The 23656-nt window shown below is 40.4% G+C and overlaps 1 protein-coding gene across 1 annotated transcript in view; it reads left to right on the top strand.

The window, feature by feature from the left end:
* nedd9 (neural precursor cell expressed, developmentally down-regulated 9) overlaps window positions 1-23656 on the top strand; it is a 45282-nt gene that overhangs the window by 15230 nt on the left and 6396 nt on the right. Inside the window, exons 2-5 of the mRNA XM_088328919.1 lie at window positions 1660-2082; window positions 16866-16964; window positions 19445-19600; window positions 21468-22607. Coding sequence (XP_088185045.1) covers window positions 1660-2082; window positions 16866-16964; window positions 19445-19600; window positions 21468-22607 — 1818 coding nt within the window. The remainder of the gene's footprint in view (window positions 1-1659; window positions 2083-16865; window positions 16965-19444; window positions 19601-21467; window positions 22608-23656) is intronic.

Genomic DNA, 23656 nt, shown 5'->3' with positions numbered 1-23656 from the left:
GGAGGGGCGAAATAAACAAACTTTAATGTGGGATTTTGTGTACAGAACATAATTAATGGGAACATTTCATGCAGTCAGTCCATTTCATGCATAATCTAAACCAGGGGTGGGCAACTATTTGGAGTCGCAAATGGTTTAAAAAAAATGACCGAAAGGCCAATCCTAAAGACCTATTCCATTTTTTAATTCATGAATAAATATACATACAGAGATATACATCTTATACTTCTTTATATCTCTTTTCAAATAGAATTAAATTTTTTTGAAACCCTCATAAATAAAGCAAAATAATATTTTAAGTCCCTGTTGTAATCACTACATTTGATAGATAGATAGATAGATAGATAGATAGATAGATAGATAGATAGATACTTTATTCATCCCCGAAGGGAAATTCACATTTCCAGCAGCATCCCTGAGCTGAGAACAGTACAATAATAAAGCCAAAAGAATACAATATACAAATACCCAGTGTGACGTGGAAATGCCCACTGTAGCGTGTTATATAGAGTAACTAAATAGTGCTACACAAAATACATATTGCAGTAAGATTCGGTAATATCCAATGTAGGTGGTGTGGTTTAATGTGGGCCTTGACTCTGCCGGGTGGAGTTAAAGAGCCTCATGGCATGAGGAAGAAAAGATCTCTTCAGTCTGTCCGTAGTACAAGACAGTGACAGCAGTCTGTCGCTGAAACTGCTCTTCTGTCTGGAGATAATGCTGTGTAGTGGATGCGATGGATTGTCCATGATTGACCTCAGCTTTTTCAGTGCTCGTCTCTTTTTATTATATTATTTATATTAAGTTTTCTAGTATTACTGTAGTTGTATGTCGCAGAATCCATACATAGTAGTCCATATTTGTCTAGCATTTTGCTGCTAGGTTGTTCTCATTTGGCACTAGTTTTCGTTCGCAATTAGACAATACAGTGACATGGCGGTCCAATATTTTACAACGTACCTTTAAAGACTGGCCTAAGTTGCAATAAGAGTGCAATAAAAAATAGTGCATCATCACAATAGTGCAACGAAAAGTAGTGCAATTACATTTATCAGCAGCATCAATTCCCAAATTCGGCCTTTTTATCTTAATTCTGTGCGTTTGTTATTTCCATGTTTGTGTGTGAATATATATATTATCAAAATGATAATTACTTCTAATGCAGATAATACTTTCCCATAAGTATTTTAATCAAATGTTACATTATTTTTAGCCTCAAACACACTCAATTAAGTACATAATAATATTGATGATACTAATAATAATAATGATAATAATATGTTTTACATCAAAGCACCTTTCAAGGTTGCTGTACACGGAATATCAGACAACAGTAAAACAAGCAAGTAATAAATACCAAAAAAAAGCATAGTTAAAAAACAGGGGGCGGTATGTGAAACAGGTAATTATGAATAGACCAGTCGAAAGATGTGAGTTTTGAGTCTGAATTTGAAAGTGGACAGACTTGGTTGCGAAATTCCAGAGGTCAAGTGGCAAAGAGCTTCAGAGCTGGGGGGCAGAGTGGCTGAAAGCTCTGCTCAGAGAGATGGGCAGTGGGTACAGTGAGATGGAGGAAGAAAATCTGAGGGTGCGGGATGGATGAATTGTTCTCTGTTGATCTTAAGTTTCTAATAGATTGCGTTTTCCTTTTTCAAACAGAACCTAATGGCCAAAGCCTTGTACGACAACATGCCTGAGTCCCCAGAGGAGCTGGCCTTCCGCAAAGGGGACATCCTGACGGTAATTGAACAGAACACCGGTGGCCTGCAAGGCTGGTGGCTCTGCTCCCTGCATGGTCGCCAAGGCATCGCCCCTGGAAACCGCCTCAAGCTGCTCATCGGACCCAAGTTCGAGGCCCAGTCACCGGTGGCAGCGGGGGCCGCTCTCCAGTCGCTTCACCAGAGCTCGGGTTTCCAGCAGAACGCCTGCTCGCCCGGGGCTCAGGGGCTCTACCAGGTGCCACCTTCCCTGCAAAGTCCGCAGCAGCAGAGCCAGCAGTGCATCTACCAGGTGCCCTCTGGACAAGATGTCTATCAAGTGCCACCACGGAGTACGCTTGCTGTTGAGAACACTCCGAGCAAGGTGAGATACTATGACAGAAGAAGGATCATGCCCTTTCCTTAAAATACTGTATATGTTCTAATTTTGACTCAAACTAATCTTTCCAGTGACTGTAAATGCGTAACGAATCTGGCGCTATGATGATTAGTTTGGCCAAAAATATAATAAATCGCAGCTCAAAAGTGTCTTCTTTGGGGAACAAAATGGGTTAAGTATTATAGGGTAATTCCTGACCGGGGTACTGATGTTGTCCCTTGGGCTTTCTAGTAAATGTTAGCACCTCCACTTGAACAATGTAAAGAGTTTTATACAACCCTGAGCCTCGGCCGAGTCATACATAAGACTTACAACATTGGTACTCATTGCCTCCCTGCTTAGCGCTCGGTATTAGGTTTTGGAATTGGGGGGTTTGGTCACCTATTGGCTTCCAACACATCAGTTGGGTTGAGCGAGGGGGCTGGGAATCCCCTCCTCTGTATCAATTTCCCAGAACGAGTCAGAAAAGTGAATGTGTTCTTGACTCTAGCTACCTCCCACTAGGGGCTCTGGTACTCATATACATATATTTATATATATACATATATATATATATATATATATATATATATATATATATATATATATATATATATATATATATGTATGTAAAAAAAAAAAATATATATATATATATATGTAAAAAAAAATATATATATATATATATATATATATATGTGTGTGTGTGTATGTATGTATGTATGTATATGTATATGTAAAACATATATTAAGACTAGAAAAACAAAATTTTTAAATTAAAATAATCTGCCACTCAACAAAGGATTTATTTTGCATTGTATGCTGTTCGCCCATTAGATACTCAGCAAGCTTTATATGGTACGCTAGGCTGCAATGATGTTAGATTAAGCACAGCTATCACAATCTCCCGCCTGGAAAATTGAGTTTCGATGCAGGTCTATTGTTCCAAGACATACACCACCATGTACAGCTTGATGGAAACCTGGCCTGAAAATCAACAATATCACACTGGAAAAAGAACTGTTAAGTTGCCAAGTAAAAACTCGCACATAAGAAATGACTGTGAGAAATGCGCTCGTATCGAATCCCGAAAAGGCTTTTCTCTGGGATCAGCGCCTATTTATAAATATCAAACGGTGGGTTTGGCCTCACGGACGCAATAGGACGTGACATTTACACAATTGAGCTCGACTCCCAGCCTGGGACAAAGTACAAAACTGACTCATAGTCGAGAAAGATTGCGGCTTTGCAATGACAAATGTGGACAGGGTGTGCCACTTTTAGCGCCGACCACAGAGCAGGGTAGTGTTTTAGCGCTAGGATTTAGCCGTGCATTGTGAGTAGCAGAGCCAGGATAAGCCGCAGAGGCCTCGCCAATCAGTTCACCCAAGGGAAAAGTTAAACTGCACAAAGCCATTTTGTTCCTGCATCAAAAATAGTTTGTTCCTGCATTTAATTGTTGGGTTACAGTTCACTAGCAAACATGTAGCACTTAGATCGGTCGCCGGATAGCAACTGTAGTTTGTCATTCCCAGTCGTTTTAGTGCTGGATTTTATGTTTCTCGCAGCATATAATTTTGCCAGGGCGGGTTTGAAAACAGTGAATGAATCAGTGGAGTCAAAATGCTAACTTTTAACATTAAATTAGAACACACTATAAATATCAGTGTCATAATATGCTGTGCACTTCTTCCTTGCGTGGGAAGGTTTTGTTCACACAAAGGCAACAACAAAATGATTCAAGTTTGCACAGGCCTGCAAGGGGGACTGAAAGCACCGTCGAAAGTGTGCCATGCCAAGCGCCGGAGTTGGCAAGTTTTTTTTTAGGAAAACATTACACACCTGCCCACCAACTGCTGTTTTGGCTTCACAATTGCTGTTGTCCTGTAAACAGATGAATGTGGCTCCAGGCCTGTTACTCAACGGCAGATGGGGCCAGGCGCAAGCTAGGCCCAATGACATCAAAGCATAAAATATATTTTATTTTGGAAGGTTTTGTCGATTTGAAATCGGATGTTCTCTCACTTTTTAACCTTTTGCTGTCATTTAAATTTTGGAAACATGTCAGAGATGCAAAGTGAGCAAAATCTAGCTTATTTGGCAAATACATTTTAAAATAAGTTTTATTTTTACGTATTTCGAATTTTTACGGATTTCAAATGTGATGGGTTTTTGTTTGTTTAGTTTTTTTCTGATTTGACACTTTAGCTATAATTTCAACTTTTAAAACAAGTAAAATGCCCAAAATAAGCTAATTTGTCTCAGCTGGTAGACAATTATGAGTATTTTTCATATTCTGTATGAGAAAAATATTGACCAAGGTATTTTCTTGTTGGTTTATACATTTTTTTCCTGACTATTTTTGCAGGAATCCTTAAAATTAAAAAAATCTTCTTCCAATGGCTACAAGTTTTTATCCATTTTTAAACATATTTTTTATATTAGTTTTATTTCAAAAGAATGAAATAAAGAAATATAAAAATTTAAACAATATTATTTTCTTATAAATCACTTTTAGTCAAAAAAGTCAATTAAATCTTATTGTTTGAATTCAGAAATACTTTTAAGTATTAAACAATGTCAAGAATCTTCTTACTTAAAAAAAATCAACGCAGTATCATTTTTTGAAAGGGGAATTAAATTGTCGATTAAACTGCACACATACAATAAACAAATAGAGAATTATTTATTGCATTTACTTATAAGTTCAATAATGTAATTTAACACACTTTATCAAAGAATAGAATAGAATAGAATATACCTTTATTGTCATTGTTACAAAATGGGTTAACATATTGTGACAACGAAATTGGGCAAGCCAGAGTTACTTGAAATTAGCAAAAAATATCTTCAAATGTGTACGATTTTTTACAGATAAAGAAAACTGATATTCCGTTTACTTAAATGGCCATAAAATATCACATTAACATGCCAACATGCAAGAAATAAATCGGAGAATCCGAACTATTTTTAACTTAAAAAAAATGGTAAACCAACAGTTGGGCAAGGAAAAACTCAAAAACTCAGCATGAGGAAAAAAGAAACCTTGAGAAGGGGCCTCACAAGTGGTTGTTTCCCTTCCAGGATGACCAGGATCCAATAAATTTAGCATTGGGTAACAGTACACAAAAATTGTTCATATCAATAAAAGAGAACAATAGTTAACATGTTGAAATTTGTTCGGGAAGTTCATGACAGCAACGACGCCTCAAGCCTGTAACATAGTCCAAAAAGTCCATAAGAGCAACAGCGCAGCTTCCCATCTCTGCCGGCTGGTCGATGCAGGCGTTGACATGCTTCAAGTCAGACGGTGGTCCGCTGACTCATCTCAAATCGTCCTTCTCCCTCGTATCACCACGAGCCAGGAAATCAGAAAAAGACAGGACAATACAGGGAGTGCAGAATTATTAGGCAAATGAGTATTTTGACCACATCATCCTCTTTATGCATGTTGTCTTACTCCAAGCTGTATAGGCTCGAAAGCCTACTACCAATTAAGCATGTCAGGTGATGTGCATCTCTGTAATGAGAAGGGGTGTGGTTTAATGACATCAACACCCTATATCAGGTGTGCATAATTATTAGGCAACTTCCTTTCCTTTGGCAAAATGGGTCAGAAGAGGGACTTGACAGGCTCTGAAAAGTCAAAAATAGTGAGATATCTTGCAGAGGGATGCAGCACTCTTAAAATTGCCAAGCTTCTGAAGCGTGATCATCGAACAATCAAGCGTTACATTCAAAATAGTCAACAGGGTCGCAAGAAGCGTGTAGAAAAACCAAGGCGCAAAATAACTGCCCGTGAACTGAGAAAAGTCAAGCGTACAGTTGCCAAGATGCCACTTGCCACCAGTTTTGCCATATTTCAGAGCTGCAACATCACTGGAGTGCCCAAAAGCACAAGGTGTGCAATACTCAGAGACATGGCCAAGGTAAGAAAGGCTGAAAAACGACCACCACTGAACAAGACACACAAGCTGAAACGTCAAGACTGGGCCAAGAAAAATCTCAAGACGGATTTTTCTAAGGTTTTATGGACTGATGAAATGAGAGTGAGTCTTGATGGGCCAGATGGATGGGCCCGTGGCTGGATCGGTAAAGGGCAGAGAGCTCCAGTCCGCCTCAGACGCCAGCAAGGTGGAGGTGGGGTACTGGTATGGGCTGTTATCATCAAAGATGAGCTTGTGGGGCCTTTTCGGGTTGAGGATGGACTCAAGCTCAACTCCCAGTCCTACTGCCAGTTTCTGGAAGACACCTTCTTCAAGCAGTGGTACAGAAAGAAGTCCGCATCCTTCAAGAAAAACATGATTTTCATGCAGGACAACGCTCCATCACTCGCATCCAAGTACTCCACAGCGTGGCTGGCAAGAAAGGGTCTAAAAGAAGAAAAACTAATGACATGGCCTCCTTGTTCACCTGATCTGAACCCCATAGAGAACCTGTGGTACCTCATCAAATGTGAGATTTACAAGGAGGGAAAACAGTACACCTCTCTGAACAGTGTCTGGGAGGCTGTGGTTTGCTGCTGCACGCAATGTTGATCGTGAACAGATCAAAGCACTGTCAGAATCCATGGATGGCAGGCTTTTGAGTGTCCTTGCAAAGAAAGGTGGCTATATTGGTCACTGATTTGTTTTTGTTTTGTTTTTGAATGTCAGTAATGTATATTTGTGAATGTTGAGCTGTTATATTGGTTTCCCTGATGAAAATAAATAATTGAAATGGGTATACATTTGTTTTTTGTTAAGTTGCCTAATAATTATGCACAGTAATAGTCACCTGCACACACAGATATCCTCCTAAAATAGCTAAAACTAAAAAAGCCCCACTCCAACTTCCAAAATATTCAGCTTTGATATTAATGAGACTTTTGGGTTCATTAAGAACATGGTTGTTGTTCAATAATAAAATTAATCCTCAAAAATACAACTTGCCTAATAATTCTGCACTCCCTGTACAAAATATGAGGTGGGCATCAATCATAAGGTTTTAAATAGAAGCGTGTCTTAAGTCTAGATTTAAAAACTTATCTCCGGAGCCAGAGCATTCCACAGCACCGGGGCCCGGGTGGAGGACGCTCTCGAGCCTGTAGACTTCTTCTTGGCTCTGGGAGTCACAATTAGACCGGCATTTTCAGAGCGGAGGCTCCATGCAGGAACATAGGGGGAAGTCAAATCTGAGCGATAAGAGGGCGCCAGTCCATGCAAACATTTGTATGTTAGTAAGAGAACCTTAAAGTCACATCTTAAGTGGACTGGGAGCCAGTGCAAGTTGGCCAATACAGAAGTAATGTGCTCAAACTTTTTTGTCTTCGTCAAGAGTCTTGCTGCCGCATTCTGAACCAGCTGCAAACCTTTGATGCTAGACATCGGGAGACCAGAAAGCAATACATTACAGTAATCGAGCCGAGAAGTTATGAACGCATGAATTAGAACCTATGCATCTGATTGGGATAGCATCGACATACAAAAAAAACAAAATAAAAATTATTATACTTTCTTTTTTTGAAGGCCTAGTAAACATTCTTAGCCACATGTTACAAGTATCTTGAATGTTACAACACACGCTATTGTTCCAGTTTCGAGAATATTTAACTTGTCAATTTTTTACCCTAAATAGTTGATTAAACATATTGTGATTGACAAAAAAACATCATAACCTACTTATGATGTTGATTTTTTTTGTAGTTTTAGTAAACATTTTTAGCCTCATTTAATGTGTATCCTGAATGTGTCACAATACACGCTATTGTCCCAGTTTCGAGAACATTTAGCCAGAAAACAAATTGTCAACCTTTACCTCAAGTAGTTGGTTAAAAAGTAAGCATCATGTTGTGATCGAAAAAAGCCTCAAGGCTTGAACATATTCTTCTTTTGTCATATCCTCTTTTGTTGCCCTTGTGTGTTTTCCTTTTATGAACTTTGGTTATCATCCGGATGAACCCAGGTGAGCTCTTAAGAGGGCAAACACTCCAGACTGCGATAAAGATGGCGAGAGCTGGCTGCCGACAAGGGCACCCATCACTCAGGCAAAACGCATACACTCCAGGGGGCTTATCCAATCCTTTTCCATGCAAGGTTTAACGCTCAGGGATAAAAGGACTTTGATGGCAGCATGGAAAATTAAACACGCTTCCGCTGACAGCGTTTTGTGCTGTGATCATGTTATTAGGGAGATTATATTAAGCCGCGGATGGGTCATTTTTCCTTGTTTCATCCTAATGGAATCCGATGGGAGTCTTGATAAGTGCGTCACATGCAAATGAATGTTCTCCTCCGTTCTTCATTTGTGCATTGTTAAAAATTCAGACAAGGTTATGCTGTGTTGCCATGACGCACGCGTTTTTTTGGGATATCCCCAGTCAAATAGTGTTTTTTGGCGCTCACGGTTCGAAAATTGCTTTTTTAGGATGGCTGTTGGTGATTAAGAATCGATTGGTGCGGTATTTTCAAACGAATGAATGGGTCTGCGGTTCCTTTCAGTGCAATGGGCGATGAGAAATGATAACAATCCTCACACATCAGGGAAGCTTTAACCTCTGGTTCACCTTCATTTTCTTTTCTATTTTTGCTCTTTTCCTTTGGCAGTCACGTTCGGTGTCTGGCTTAAAGGACGGCAAGAGGAACATAGGATTGTTTTTTTTTGTCTTCAACAAGAGACCAATAGCAATAATAAGCATGGCTTTCTATGTTTTTATATATAGGTTTATTGGAATTACGAGGGAACTAAAATATTGTTAATGTATCATATCGTTTATAATGGTTCCTTGGGAAAAACTTAAATCCTGACTAGTGCTTTTTTATATCGAAGGCTTTAGGGATGTTGGATATCACTTTTTTTTAATAGATATACCAAGGACCAACACCACCAGTCAGCCCAAGTGGCTCCTTTTCCCCAAGGCCTTCACCACCCTAAAAAAGCGCACAAAAAAGTGAAAATATACAGGACTGTCTCAGAAAATTAGAATATTGTGATAAAGTTCTTTATTTTCTGTAATGCAATTAAAAAAACAAAAATGTCATACATTCTGGATTCATTACACATCAACTGAACTATTTCAAGCCTTTTATTATTTGAATATTGCTGATTTTGGCTTACAGCTGAAAAAAAACTCAAAAATCCTATCTCAAAATATTAGAATACTTCCTCAGACCAAGTAAAAAAATAATTTTATAACAGCAAAACTAAATCAAACATTTGAAAATGTCCATTGATGCACTCAGTACTTGGTTGGGAATCCTTTTGCACGGATTACTGCATCAATCCGGCGTGGCATGGAGGCAATCAGCCTGTGGCATTGCTGAGGTGTTATTGATGCCCAGGATGCTTCGATAGCGGCCTTCAGCTCATTTGCATTTGTAGGTCTGGTGTCTTTCATCTTCTTAACTATACCCCACAAATTCTCGATGGGGTTCAGGTCAGGGGAATTAGCAGGCCAATCAAGGACAGTGATGCCATGTTCAGTGCACCAGTTACTGGTGGTTTTGGCACTGTGGGCAGGTGCCAGATCATGCTAGAAAATGAAATCCTCATCTCCATAGAGCTTTTCAGCAGATGGAAGCATGTAGTGCTCTAAAATCTCTTGGTACACAGTTGCATTTACTCTGGACTTGATGAAACACAGTGGACCAACACCAGCAGCTGACATGGCTCCCCAAACCATTGCTGACTGTGGGAACTTCACACTGGATTTCAAGCAACTTGGATTTTGCTCCTCTCCAGCCTTTCTCCAGACTCTGGCGCCTTGACTTCCAAATGAAATGCAAAACTTGCTTTCGTCTGAAAAGAGGACTTTGGACCACTCTGCAACTGTCCTGTGCTTCTTCTCCATAGCCCAAGTCAGAGGCTTCTTCCGTTGTCTTGAGTTCAGAAGTGGCTTGACCATGGGAATACGGCTATTGTAGCCCATTTACCGGACACGTCTGTGAACTGTGGCTTTTGATACCTGGACTCCAGCTTCAGCCCACTGTCTTTGAAGCTCCCCCAAATTCTGGAAGCGGCTCTTCTTCACAATTTTGTTAAGGCTGCGGTCATCTCTCTTGGTTGTGCAGCGTTTCCGGCCACATTTTTCCCTTCCAACAGACTTTTTGTGGATATGCTTTGAAACTGCACTCTGTGAACAGCCTGCTCTTTGAGAAATTTCTTTTTGTGTCTTACCCTCAAGATGGAGGGTATCAATGATGGTCCTCTGGACAGCAGTCTTCCCCATACTTGTGATTTAGTTTACTGAACCAAGCTGAGTGTTTTTAAGGCTCAGGAAACCCTCGCAAGGTGTTTCGAGTTAATTAGATGATTCAGGTGATTAGTTGAATAGCCTACTTGTATACTTTTTCATGATATTCTAATATTTTGAGATAGGATTTTTGAGTTTTCTTAAGCTGTAAGCCAAATTCAGCAATATTAAAATAATAAAAGGCTTGAAATAGTTCAGTTGATGTGTAATGAATCCAGAATGTATGACATTTTTGTTTTTTTAATTGCATTACAGAAAATAAAGAACTTTATCACAATATTCTAATTTTCTGAGACAGTCCTGTATATCTTCCGATTTATTTTTTTAGTTTCAGTTTTTTGCTGCTAAATGTTGTTGCGTAAAACTGTAAAAACGTATACCCTGCGACTAACCTGGGGATTTGTGTTGCTGATAAATGCTATTGCACTTGTTTTTATTGCAATATTGTTAGGATGCACTATTCTTATTATTTTCACTTTCATTATAACTTGGACCAGTCTCTAAGCACTTCATTTTAAATAGTTTTTTTCCTTTTCATGCTGACAGTCTTTGTTTCTCTTTTTAAGTCTTTATTATATGTCTACCCTGGAATGCCATGTCTAATTTGTTGCATACAAAGTTTCACAACATTGATATCAATACAATAAAGAATTCAATACCAATAGCTCGGATAGGAATTCACCTATGCCTCTTTTCCTGTATTGATTTTAATTTTTGGGGTTATTTTAAAGGGTTATGGAGAGGGAATCCCTTACTTTGAACTAAAGGTGTACCCTCAACATCGGTAATAAATAATTGAAATCTTGTTATTTTTCTCATTTTTGTCATGTTGTATGGAATGCTAAAAAAATATGTAAATATTTTTGTCAATATTTGGAAAACTACACCTAATTTGTACGAAGCCAATTTATATTTATATAGCTTTTTTTCCATATTACAATTTAATTAAAGAAATCACAGTCAAACCCTTCTGTTTCAAAGTATTTTTGGAGAGGCTCTGCTACATTTTTTTAATGTTTGTAATTATTACAAGTTTTATATACAGTAACAATTTATTTAAAAAGCACTATTAACCCGTTAGTGTCAAAATATCTTTGGAAAGGGTCTTCATACAGTCCCTGCGGTTAACAAGTGCCTGTAGACACCACGCCGGTGACCTGTGATTATGGTAACCACATATTTTTCTTTCACAAAATGCTTCTATGAAATAATAGATTCCTAAAAGTTGTATGACTACTACTGAAAGAGGACTAAATAAGCATAAGAAGCACGTTGTAATTGGGTATCGCAGATCTCTTTTCCGACTGTGGCTTGAGTAAGCATGAGCTCAAATCATATTTTTACTTTCCCAAGCAACCGCCATACTTTCTAATTTCCTGCAAAAATTTGTCCTCTGGTTTGCAAATCCACAATGGCAACTAGTGATTTTTCTCTTCATGTGGCGTAAGAGATGCGGTATATAAAATGCCCTTTGGGTTTGGCTCCCACTGGTTTGACGTCGGGCTTCTTCCTCGCCTGACTTCCATTGGGACTACCATTGGGACCGCTCGCACGGGAACCTTGTCAGGCTTCAAAGTCTTGGGTGAACCCCAAAAACCAGAAGCCATTGTGCTCCAGTTTCTGTGTTTCCTCTTACTGTGATTGTGTAATGAAAGGTGCATTTGTATTACTCCACGCCGCCTCCCACTCCTTCACGCGCCCCTCTGAGTCAGGCTCTGAGGTCATGGTGTTCAAAGATGGGCTGGGTTCAGAGTTCAAAGACCTCCGCCGGGCGTCTTATCTTCGCTTACCAGACGGGCTATTCATTCCAAACTTCCTTCCCTCAAGAGCTTTCTCCTTGTATGGGCACTTCCTCAATTACTCACGTCATGGCTACAGATCCAGCGTCCCGACAGGATATATGGTACCGATCGACTTCGGCTTTTATGAGGGCGCATCGTTCACCCCCGATTATGCCGGGTTTGCCTCGTTTGTTTGTCGGCCGCAATCGCTTTAGTCGCACGCAAGGTGACTTATGCCTTCACGAAGCCCGCCGGGTCGGTCCGTTGCTCGACATTGTTGCGGCTGTGATGGATCGCCGGCCCGTGAGACGTGACCGAGGGTTGGGGAGGGCACCATAAATCAGTTGCAGTAATGCTGTTTGCGTGGCTGAGAGGACTTTGCTCCTTGAAGGTTTAGAACTATGCTCGTCATAAATGAGTCATAAAGTGAAATGAGGCTGGAGGACAGGAAATGTGTCTCTGGGAAATTTTTGGTAAATGCTAACAGTGATCTGACCGATTGCCTCTCTTTGCGGTTTTCTTTACCGCCCATGTCTCAACGATCGTGTTTAAATTAGGTTTACACAATTGCTCGATCGTTCTCTGTTGGGATTTACGTCGGATAATCTCAATATCCCCCTCTGGGAATCAAAAAAACATAATGACGTTTTCAGAGAAACCAGACCTCTCCTGTCCTCTTTTTCGCATTCCTGCGGATAAAGTCGCTTTGATCTGAACGGCTAAGACAAACCTCCTCAATAACTCATTCAGTTCTAGCTCACTAAAATGGAAAATGGTGGCTTGACGTCTAATTCCATAAATGTTTGACAAGGGGTTCAATAATTTTTTTCTCGCAATACAGTCATTGGTTTTGCATATTCATTAGCAAATGGGTAGTTGTGTTTGACAGCCATTCGTCAAAGACCAGACACTCCCTCCATTTAGCTCCACGCTTGGCTAACACAGAAGTGATGTCATTGTGCTTTAGTCCCTCGAAGCTTCATCAACATCCTGACTGGGGATTATGATTGATAGCTGCTAGTGGACAGAGATGAAGACGCGAGAACGAGGAGGCGGCCAATGGCCGGAAGTGTAATAGTCATCAGTTGCCTCCTTAGCCTTGTAGATTTATGTCGCTGAGGGATAGAAGGGCCGCCTTCAAACCAAGCGAACAAAGATTAGACGATGTCTTCCCATTCATTTCAGCCGCACACGCTAACTGCTTCTTTATCATGAAGCATCTTTCATTTTGTTGATTTATAGCAGCTATGCTAGGGTTGAATACAGAACTGAACTATACGCAATGCAAGAAAAGTGTTTAATTTTCTGTCATTAAGATAAAAAGAATGCTCTAATGCACTTGTAAATTCAACAATTTTTTTGACCAATTACGGCTGTTCTACCCTAAATTGTTCTCTAAATTGCTACCATGATTTTGATTACAATATTCGGTTAAGCCCAGAATTCCCCAGAATTTGCCCCTTCCATTTACTTTGTTATTCCTTTCCAATGTCCTATCACCAGCACACTATAATCTCAAGTCAACACTGGGACAACTGCATTTTGGTATTATCACAGGACCCAAAAAAATGTGCCGTAAGTGCAGTACATAAGACCCATGACGACATATCTCAAATAACAACGAAGTAGGTCTTAAACCTACCAGTGAGCTAAGAAAACAGCAGGGGGTGCCGTGACTCACTCACCGCCAAGAACAGGAGCATTAGCACATCATCAAGGCACCAAGTCCAAACCTGATCCCGCTTTAGTGACACAACCTTTGCCTCCTTTTTTCATGATGAAATCCTTGGAAGTCTAGCACCTTAGTGGAAGCAAATATTTGCTGGATTGGGGGGCTCTGTGATGTCATCGGCTTCCCTGAAAAGAAAGACTCTGTCAAAACGCACCGGCCTCTTCGGAGCCGGTAAATATTTACAAAGCGGCAATTATGACGGCTTGCTGGGTAAACAACGGGAAGGAGACGGAGGGATAAATGAGCTGTGTGCGTACGCTGAGGCAATGACACATACTTGTGAAAAAGGTCACCAAAGTTCTCGAACGGACACCTTGCTGCCATCTGTATGTGGCAGCTCAGTCCCAATATCCACTTATCGCCGACGCTCAGATTCAACCCGCAGGCCGGGAATGACCTTTAACGGACTCGCTCGTCTTCTCGCTTCGATTCCGCCAAGGAGTTCAGTTTATATGTCTGGAATGGTAAAATTTCAGATTCTTGAGCAAAGGAAATGCAATATGGACTCAAATTCTCTTCATTTCGCTCCTGGTGTGCCCTCAAGCTCTTTCCTAAGCTCTGTTTTTCATTTTTGACTTCTTTTTTCTCGCAGACTTTAATATCCTTTTCATTTTATTGAAAAACAACACTTGTCCTGCTCATCCTATAGTTTAGTAGACACATTTAAAATAAGGAAAGAAAACAGCAATCGATTTTGCAAGGAGGACATGAAGGGACCCAAACCTCAGGTAAGAAATTCTAATGTGTTCTAAAAGCCCTCACCTGATCCGTTTCTATTAGGTTACAAAAGCAGATCCACCCTAAAGGGTGTGAATATCCAAGAACAGCAAGACGATCGGCCGTTAGTGACTATAATGCATAATAGTCAAGACAATAAACAACAGTCTGGTATAACAGTCGAATTAATGAACTGGCATACTATCCCCTTTGTCGGTGCCAATATTCAAAGGAATAAACTTATCAACTAATAAATACAAAACAGAACATTTTTGGGACAAAGGATATCATGTGAAAAAGAAAAGAGAGCACTTTTTTTAATATTATGGTAATCTCAAAATCAACAGAGGGTAAAGATGCACCACAAAATAAATCTAGTGGAAAATGCAAATAAATTGGTTGCAGTGTAGCGCTTTATCCATAAGGGGGCCAATTCAAACACAAATTCGGTTTTGGGTAAATAATAATCTTTCCAAGTAATTTTTTTCCAATTTTGTCAGCTTGTCAAAATAACTGTTTTAGGTTCAAATTTTTATGTTTCTTCACATATGTGTATTATATATTTTATTTAATTGTACAGTATTTGCAGCTGGGTTTTTTGCAGTGTGGTTGGGCAAGTCCTTTGAAAAAATATAGAGAAATATAGTGTACAATTGAGATAATTTTTTTCCGAGTACATTTTATTCTGTTAGAGGATCATTTCATTCATAGAGTATTTATTTTTTTACTATATATTTCCCAATTGACTTATTTTTACTGAAAAAAGTCAATTTAAAATGGGGGAAAAGGAGAGAAATAGGGAAAAAAAGGAACACATCTTTTTTCCTTTTCACTATATTTTCTTCTGCTTGCAGTTCCAAATTGCATATATAAATATTGGTATACATTGGCATTTATACTTTTTGGGGAATTTTTGTTGCTGTCAATGTTATTCTACTACTTTACATCGCACTATAGTTACGATGCACTATTCTTTCATTGCACTATTATAACCTGGGACAGTCTCTAACAACTACATTGTAATATGTTAACCTATTTATTCTGACAGTTTTTTTTTTAGCTTATTTCACTCTTAATTAGATGTTTATTCTGGAGTGTTATGTCTTATCTTGTTGCATATACAATGTTTCACCATGTTGATATCAATGACAATAAAGACTATTCCTTTCTATATTTCCTAATTTACTTATTTTAACTGAAAAAAATCAATTAAAAAAGCGAAACAAAAAGAAAAATATGAAAAAAGATTATTTTACTATGTTTGACAATATTTTCTTCTTGCAGTTCCACATAGCAAAAAGCCAAGTTATATTTTTAAGGAAAAAGGTGGCTGGGAATTATCAAGTATGAAATGAAAGAGTATCTATTATTTTTTCCCTTACTGTTCTGCAAATATTTTTCAAAAGCAGGACACTAAAGACATTTTTTTCCTCTCAACTGTCAGCCCCATCCATTATCTTCCATAATATTTCTTTGAAATGGAATCAACCAAAAGCCTTAGCTGCAGCCTACTGTGTGGAACGCAGTATCTGACCGCGATGCGTGAGAAGCAACAAGTCTATTTATTCCTCGGCCGGTTTATTTCAAACCCGGTGTACGTTTCGGTCGTGATCCGCTATGCCAGTGATGAACACCTTAAATCACCTCGAGGCTCGCTTGATCAGAACCATATGAAGTTCTCGTCTGACTCCACATTGAATGGCATTCCTTTCCATACTCAGCAACATACTCCCAGTTTCCATTCCCTCCCCCCACCGACTCCTTTTTTTTTCATAAATCTCTTTAACAGACTGACCCCCTCCCCCCTGTCTTTTTTTTTTTTTTTTGCTTTCCCCGAAACATTAATCCAGTTCTTTTTTTATGATTGGCTTCATCATAAGCCAGCTTTACCATGACTCAAGAAGAGTGGATACTATGACTAAATTCTGAACCCTGCTCCCCATAGACCTTTACCCACTTTTAGCATTTCCACGATTGCTATTTTTATAAACCCCGATCTGGCGAGGCGATGATAGCAAGTGGGGGTGGAAAAAAAAATCCGGGCCCAGAAAAGTACATTCCCAGAATTCCACTCTCTTTCTGACGCAGTGAAGAGGTCTGCATAGATGGTGCAGGAGGAGGGTTGGAAAAAGCGATATTAGGAGGTGTGGAAAGACTGATAGGAAAAAAGAGCACGGTCATAATTATGTCATTTTGTGTTGAGTGGAACTTTGGCATGATTAAATCAAAGTTTTTTTCAGCCTCTCTGCTGAAATCAGCTTCCTTATGCAAATGTTAATTTCAATCATGGGCACTTATTGTTCGCTCTTCTCATGTTGTGATTGGACAGGTGGTGACCCCCACAAGGGTAGGACAGTCATACACTTACAGCCCAGGTCAGCACAACCAGCAGGACCTCTACGATGTGCCACCGAGTAGATCACAGGGGGTAGGTATCATATATTACCATACTTTTCAGACTATGAGGCACACCTAAATCGGCCAAAAATTTGAAAGTGCACCCTATAATCCAGTGCACTTTATATTCCGGAAATCACAGCAAATATAATTAGAAATGCATAGTTGAAATTTAATGATACTGCATACAGTAACTGGTCTGCCTTTGAGAAACATATAGTGGGCCCTTTTGGTTAAGATGTTAATTTGTAGAAGCAAAGAGAGCCCTACGATACAATTTTAGACAAATTTTAGCAAAACCACTAACCTCCAGACAAAAGCTATTTTTTCGGCGAATTTTATTTCTAAGTGTGATGTTAGATGATTTGATAACATTTATGAAATAACAATGCCAGAGCTAGTGTCCCATATCATTAAATATACCGTATTTTCCGCACTATAAGGCGCACCTAAAAGTCTTATTTTTTTCAAAAGCTGACCATGCGCCTTATAACACAGTGCGCCTTATATATGGCTCAATATTAAATTCGCAAGGTCTCGCAACTACGGGAAACAGCCGCCGACTCCATTTTTCGCGCTGTGCATACTGGGAAATATTAAACGATTGGTAGTTGCCGGGGCTCGTGTTGTATTTGTTTACTAAGTGGCAAAATGGCTACCCCATTAAACTGCTTAATTCATATTCAACAAATACAGTATTTGTCTGAATCCAGGGTTATGACTGGTGAAGATGTAAAGCACAATTTACCTTAAACAAACGCAGAATTATTCAGAATGTCACGTTTGAGAGAGAGAGAGAGCGAGAGAGAGAGAGAGAGAGCGAGATTCTCTTTCATACGTGCATTTGTATAAGAAAATGGCTCCTGTTAAGAGACACGCGTACAACGCCGAGTTTAAACTCAAAGCGATCAGTCACGCAGCACAACACGGCAATAGACCGGCAGCGAGAGAGTTAAACTTAAATGAATCGATAGTACGGAAGTGGAGAAAGGATGAAGATAAGCTCCGCCAAGTAAGGAAAACTCAACAAAGTTTCCGTGGCAATAAAGCAAGATGGCCAGAGTTAGAGGAGACACTTGAACAGTGGGTTGTTCAACAAAGAGCGGCAAGCAGAAGTGTCAGTACGATAACTATACGTATGAAGGCAACAGCGCTGGCACAAAAACACCGGACGTGTTGGATGGCCCATTCACTGAGATATGGTCAATTCGAACACAGCAGAAGAAGAATTCGAGGGATTCGTCGATGAGGAGCTTATAGAGTGATCTTTGTTTTTCTTTTGTGTGTTTACGTTTTACATTTTACAGTTATTATGTTATTGCTTTGCACTCGTTGTTTTTGCACATTACGAGTGTCACTTTATTGCGATTGCACTAACGTTTTCATTTAAAATAACAGTATCAGACGTTTTTTTCTTTGCGTGTTGACTAAATGGACAAAAAATAAAATAGATGTTAAAGATGTGTCACGAAAATGCTTTACCTCAGAGAAAATAATAAAACGGCTGTTTATTTATTTTGGGAGTGAATGGAGTTATGGAAAGCTTGTTTGTTAATAAAGTTTGACCCTTTTGAATGTTTTGTTGACATTCCCTTGAGCGTGGCAACATCTAGAGGTTGCATAAAGTAACTACATTCTCTACTGTAGTCAAGTCGTCACATTTATTTACCGTAAATAGCCCTTAATCCCAAAAATGTCTCGAAGGACTGCGCAGGATTACAATTACAAAATTGCACAATTACCTGATCTTAAACCAGCATGCACTTATAGCGCCTTATAATGGGGTGCGTCTTATGTATGGCATAAGTTTTAAAATATATCATTCATTGAAGGTGCGCCTTATAACATGGTGCGCCATATAGTGCGGAAAATACGGTACCCCCTCAAATTTCTCTCCCTACCACAGTTACTTAAGATTATTTAGGCTCATTTTGACCTTAATTTTGTAAAAAATGGTTTAAAAACAAAGTGCAAGTAGAATTATTATGCAAATGTGTCACAACATTTGCAAACAAAAAGTTTATATATGTATTTCCCTTCAGTGAGTGTGCGTGAGAGGGGAGCGTGCTGTGTTGCATAGCTCCGCCCACCCCTAACTCTCACACAAATTTTTCTGAGTGCTTGGCTAGCGTTTGTGGGTAATTACAGTTTGTTGTGTGTGTTTTTATCATAGTGTCTTAACAGTGAATATTCATTATTTAATGAACAACATTGGTGATGAACAGCCATAACAAAGTCTGTTGGTTTGACACCTTGAAAGTTAACTGTAGGTAAAACTGCACCCTTTATATACTGGACCGAACTTTGAACATGATTGGAGTTGCTTTGGCAATGCACACACCAAACCGGTTAGTGAGTTAACCAGATGAAGAAAATTTAGGGAGAATTTACAGTCTTAATTAATGTTTTTTTTACCAGTCAGATAATAATAATCCACAACGTCCATTTGAAGTTGCTCACATTTAAAAAAAAAATCTAAATCGATGTTTAATATTTCTGTTCCTTTCCCAGGTGTATGACGTTCCACCCAGTCAAATGTTAGGGTCCCCGTACCCCGGCCAGCACGTGGCTGCAAAGAACCAAGACATTTACGATGTCCCCCCATCTCAAGCGGACCACCGGACGCAAGGACAAGACATTTACGATGTCCCTCCTTCTCCACAATCGGTATGAAAACATGCTTTAAAAAGGAAGCATTTTATTTTAAAGTCAATGATACAAAAAAATGCCATGGTGGAATTAATATTACATTAAATGTCCCATTTATGACATTTTTGTGGTCACCGTGAATGGAAGCTAATGCTGCCAGCTAAATTGGACCAAAACTCTGCCAGTGTGGTTAATTCTGTCTCGAGCCTCCATGGGAAGGTCGAAAGGAAAACTCTTTACTTTCCGCAGGGTCTACGATTTTGATTTTTCAGGCTTTTGTTCAATTATTAAGCACATACCGCTAACTTGCTAAAACTTTAAGATCCATATAAACATCAACTTGTCATTTCAAAGTTGCAAATGTAAGAGAAATATTTCCAGTTCTCCCTTGTTAATTTGTGCTTCATGTTAAATAGCCGCAGTGCATCTTAGGTTGAAGTATAATCTACGATCCATTATCCGGGATTGCATATTGTGCGTGGGGACAGGCATAACACATTTTCTTCAGGCCTGGCAGCTCTATCTTTGCCATTCTGTCCACCCATAAGTGAACTGCAATCGTGCAACAACGATCCATTAACCCCAAACTCATATTGCAGTAAGCGGAGGCAATTTCTGTCAAGCCTAGCTACTCTTTTTTGCTGTTCTGTCCACTTAAAACTTAACTCCACCCACATGGCCGCGATCCTTTATCCTCGATACCATATTGCTCTGAGGTTGGCAGTGTGCATTTTATCGGGCCTGGTGGCTTTTTTTTGCGACCCATGATCCCAGATGGCATTTTGCTGTGAGAGCCGGCGGAGCTTTTGTTTTTGTTTCGGGCCACTGAAGCATGCCATTGCGGCCTGCCTGAAATTAACTGCACTGTTTTGGTTGCAGTCAATTACAACCAGGCCAAAAGAGCAAATTAGTGTCATTAGTGGTGGCTCTATTTTTCCATTCTTTCTGCATAAAATGAATAGCGCCTGTTTGGCTGCGATCTATTATCCCCTGTGTGGCACAGCGCGTATTGAAAATAGGGGCAGGGGCTAGTTTGTGGATTTTCGTATATTGCGGGGGGGGCGTTTCAGGTCCTCATTAACCGCGATGAACTACACTACATTAGTCTAAAAATGCCTGTTTTTGACTCATTGACGCTTGTTATAGGTTTACTGTAAATTGTATTTCATAAATGCATCTACATGATTGCAGACAGGAAGTGAAACGATATTGTGATGAGACTTGGAAGCCATCAGTTGACAACGAAGACCATTTTCATGATTTTATTTTTTTATAAGCATCATACTAATCAGAGGTAAAATTCAGTCCGTCCCAGGCCTGCCGGTACAAAGACTCAACCCAGCCGAAGCCTGACCTATTAACTTGATTCGCAAGACTGAGCCCGGACCAAACCCGAAATTTATAATTTATTTGGGAGGTGAAAGGAGAAGAAGAGTTGATTTGTGATAGGAAAGACATGCTTTAATTTGTTAACAAAATCTAAGGTAAACAAGACTGTGTAAACTGATTTTTTTTTAAGAGTTGATGTGACTTTTTTACGGCTTTCTGTCATTTGGAGGTGTTGAAACTTGGGCAATAAACCAAAGCAGCAGTACATCTTCCAGAATCTGGAGGAACTTTAAGAGAGAGAGGCCGAGCAAGAAGAGGAACAATAATAATATTAATTATAATACTAATAATAATAAAAAAGGGCAGCATAAGAGAAGGCTGGCCCAACCCGATCATCATCAATGTTTTAAGATAAGATAATTTTTTATTCGTCCCACAACAGGGAAATTTCTTTAGGCCTGACTTGCCCCAAAATCCAGGTCGGGCTCGAGCTTGGCATTTTACCGCTGATGACTAGTATTTTAACGACTTACCAGGTATTTTCCTTTACCTTCAGGTCTATTCAGTCCCACCATGCCGAGCCAATCCTGCCCAGCAGGAGGGCACCTACGATTTCCCGCAACCTGCCAAACAACTGCAGGAGGGCATCTACGATGTGCCCCCTCCATCCCTCATCAAAGCCCCGCAGAACGTGCAGTCTGTTTACGACTTCCCCCCCAGTGCAGAGCCCGCCGGCCATCACAGACAACAGAACTGTAACGAGGGCATCTATGATGTACCGCCTACTGCCCTATTATCGGGCGGGGCGGGGTCCCCCAGTGACGTTTACGACATCCCGAGGGGTGCACAACACGCCCAGCACGATAAGGGCGTGTATGACGTCCCCGCCCCGGATTCCCGAGCCGTGGCAGAAGCGACTGACGGGGTTAACCGTCTTTCGTTTTCAAGCACGGGAAGCACAAGGAGCAGCATGTCCACCTCATCCTCCTCGACCGGAACCGGCTCGGAAGGCCGTTTGGCTCTGGATTTGGACACTGCGCTCCAGAGGTTGTACCGCCTCCAACAGGCCGTGGAGGTCTCAGTCGGTGCTTTGCAGTCAATGGCGGCATCCCCTCACTGGAGGACTTTCCCCTTCATGGAGCGCCACGCCAACGACGTCCGTACAATCTTGGACCGGGTCCGTGTGGGCCTGGGGGACTTAATCGTGTTTGGAAAAGGGGCGGCGGCTAACGCCACGGCGCTCTCTGACTCGGCCCTTCACAGCAAGCTGAGGAGGCAGCTGGGACGGCTGGAGGACTCGCAGCAGATCCTTTTGCAGAGCTACCAGCTCTTGGAGAACAGCGGCTGGGCACTCAACGCCATGGCGGCCGCCGGAAAGCACCACCACAAGAGCGACGAGTTGGACCGCTTCGTCATGGTCTCCAGGACCCTGCCGGACGACGCCAAGCAGCTGGCTTCCACGATAAGTAACGGCGCCGAGTTGCTGTTCCGGAGGACACATGTGGACGGGTCCTTCTCCGGCGGAAGCACGCCTGACGATAACCACCCATTTACGTCACCCGCATCGGAGGCTGAAAACTATGAGGGCCCTACCAAACCCTTCCCGGTACCGTCCAGCCAAGACAAGGACAACATGAACCACAGCGAGAAGTGTGTTAAAAGCTGGATGGAGGACTATGACTACGTACATTTACAGGTACACAAGATATTTGAATTACCGTATTTTCCGCACTATAAGGTGCACCGGGTTATAGGGCGCACCCCGAAAAAATAGTTTTTGGTCCTATATTTGACATACATAAGACGCACTGGATTATAAGGCGATACAATGGGAACGTCGACAAAACATTCATATAGTTTAGTCAAACTTATTACCCCCTTAACATTCCGAAAGCTTGCAAAGACGCAAATACGTGTCGAGAACACGTGCGGATGCGGTGTCCGTACGATGTCACTCAAATGCATCGTTCCATCATTTGGAAGGTTAAAGTCTTGGGATTCAAGAAATGCCAACCATTCCTTAATTTCTATTTTCTTTTTCGCTCGCAACTTTACTGTGCATATGACAATAAACACTTGGAATTGAGTTAATTTAAAAATAGACACTCCATTCCATCCATTATCTGCACCGCTTATCACAGAAACATCGAGTTCAGTCTGAAACAAGATACAGGGAAAATATATAGCCGGAGTAGCTCACCGAAGTCGTTGTGTTCAATAATAATGTGCAGCCATGGTCCTCTTATATCCGTGAGTGTAGTAAATCCAGGAGAATAAAATCTTTACAAATACAGAATAGTAAATAATACTTTCTGTATGCCGTCAACCACCTGCTATACACGTTCATCTTTTTCGGCCAATTGCAGGCTTTGTTTTGCCGCTTAAGCCTATGCCAGCCTGTAAATGATAAAAAGGATCCGCCCCTTAACCTCCGAATAACTTTAGCCAATAGTGATCGATTCAAATGATGATTGACACATTGGTTAGCCAATGAAACGCCGGTAAATAAATCCCAGCATACACCGCGGACTACTTGGCGTTCGGGGGAAAATCTAGTCGGCGGCCGCAAGTTAGTTGGAAGACTTTGCGACTTAATATTGATCCATAAATAAGGCACACTGTATTATAAGGCGCATGGTCAGCATTAGAAAAAAATAAAGGCTTTTAGGTGCGCCTTATAGTGCGGAAAATACGGTTATAATATATTTGATACAATGCATGTGATACAGGCAAACCCAACACTAA

Source organism: Urocampus carinirostris, chromosome 2 (assembly GCF_059441175.1).
Source record: "Urocampus carinirostris isolate Australia breed hairy pipefish chromosome 2, RoL_Ucar_1.0, whole genome shotgun sequence".
In the NCBI taxonomy this organism is placed as follows: domain Eukaryota; kingdom Metazoa; phylum Chordata; class Actinopteri; order Syngnathiformes; family Syngnathidae; genus Urocampus; species Urocampus carinirostris.
Note: the sequence above shows the minus strand (reverse complement) of the source record. Positions and strands in the feature narration are given on the sequence as shown.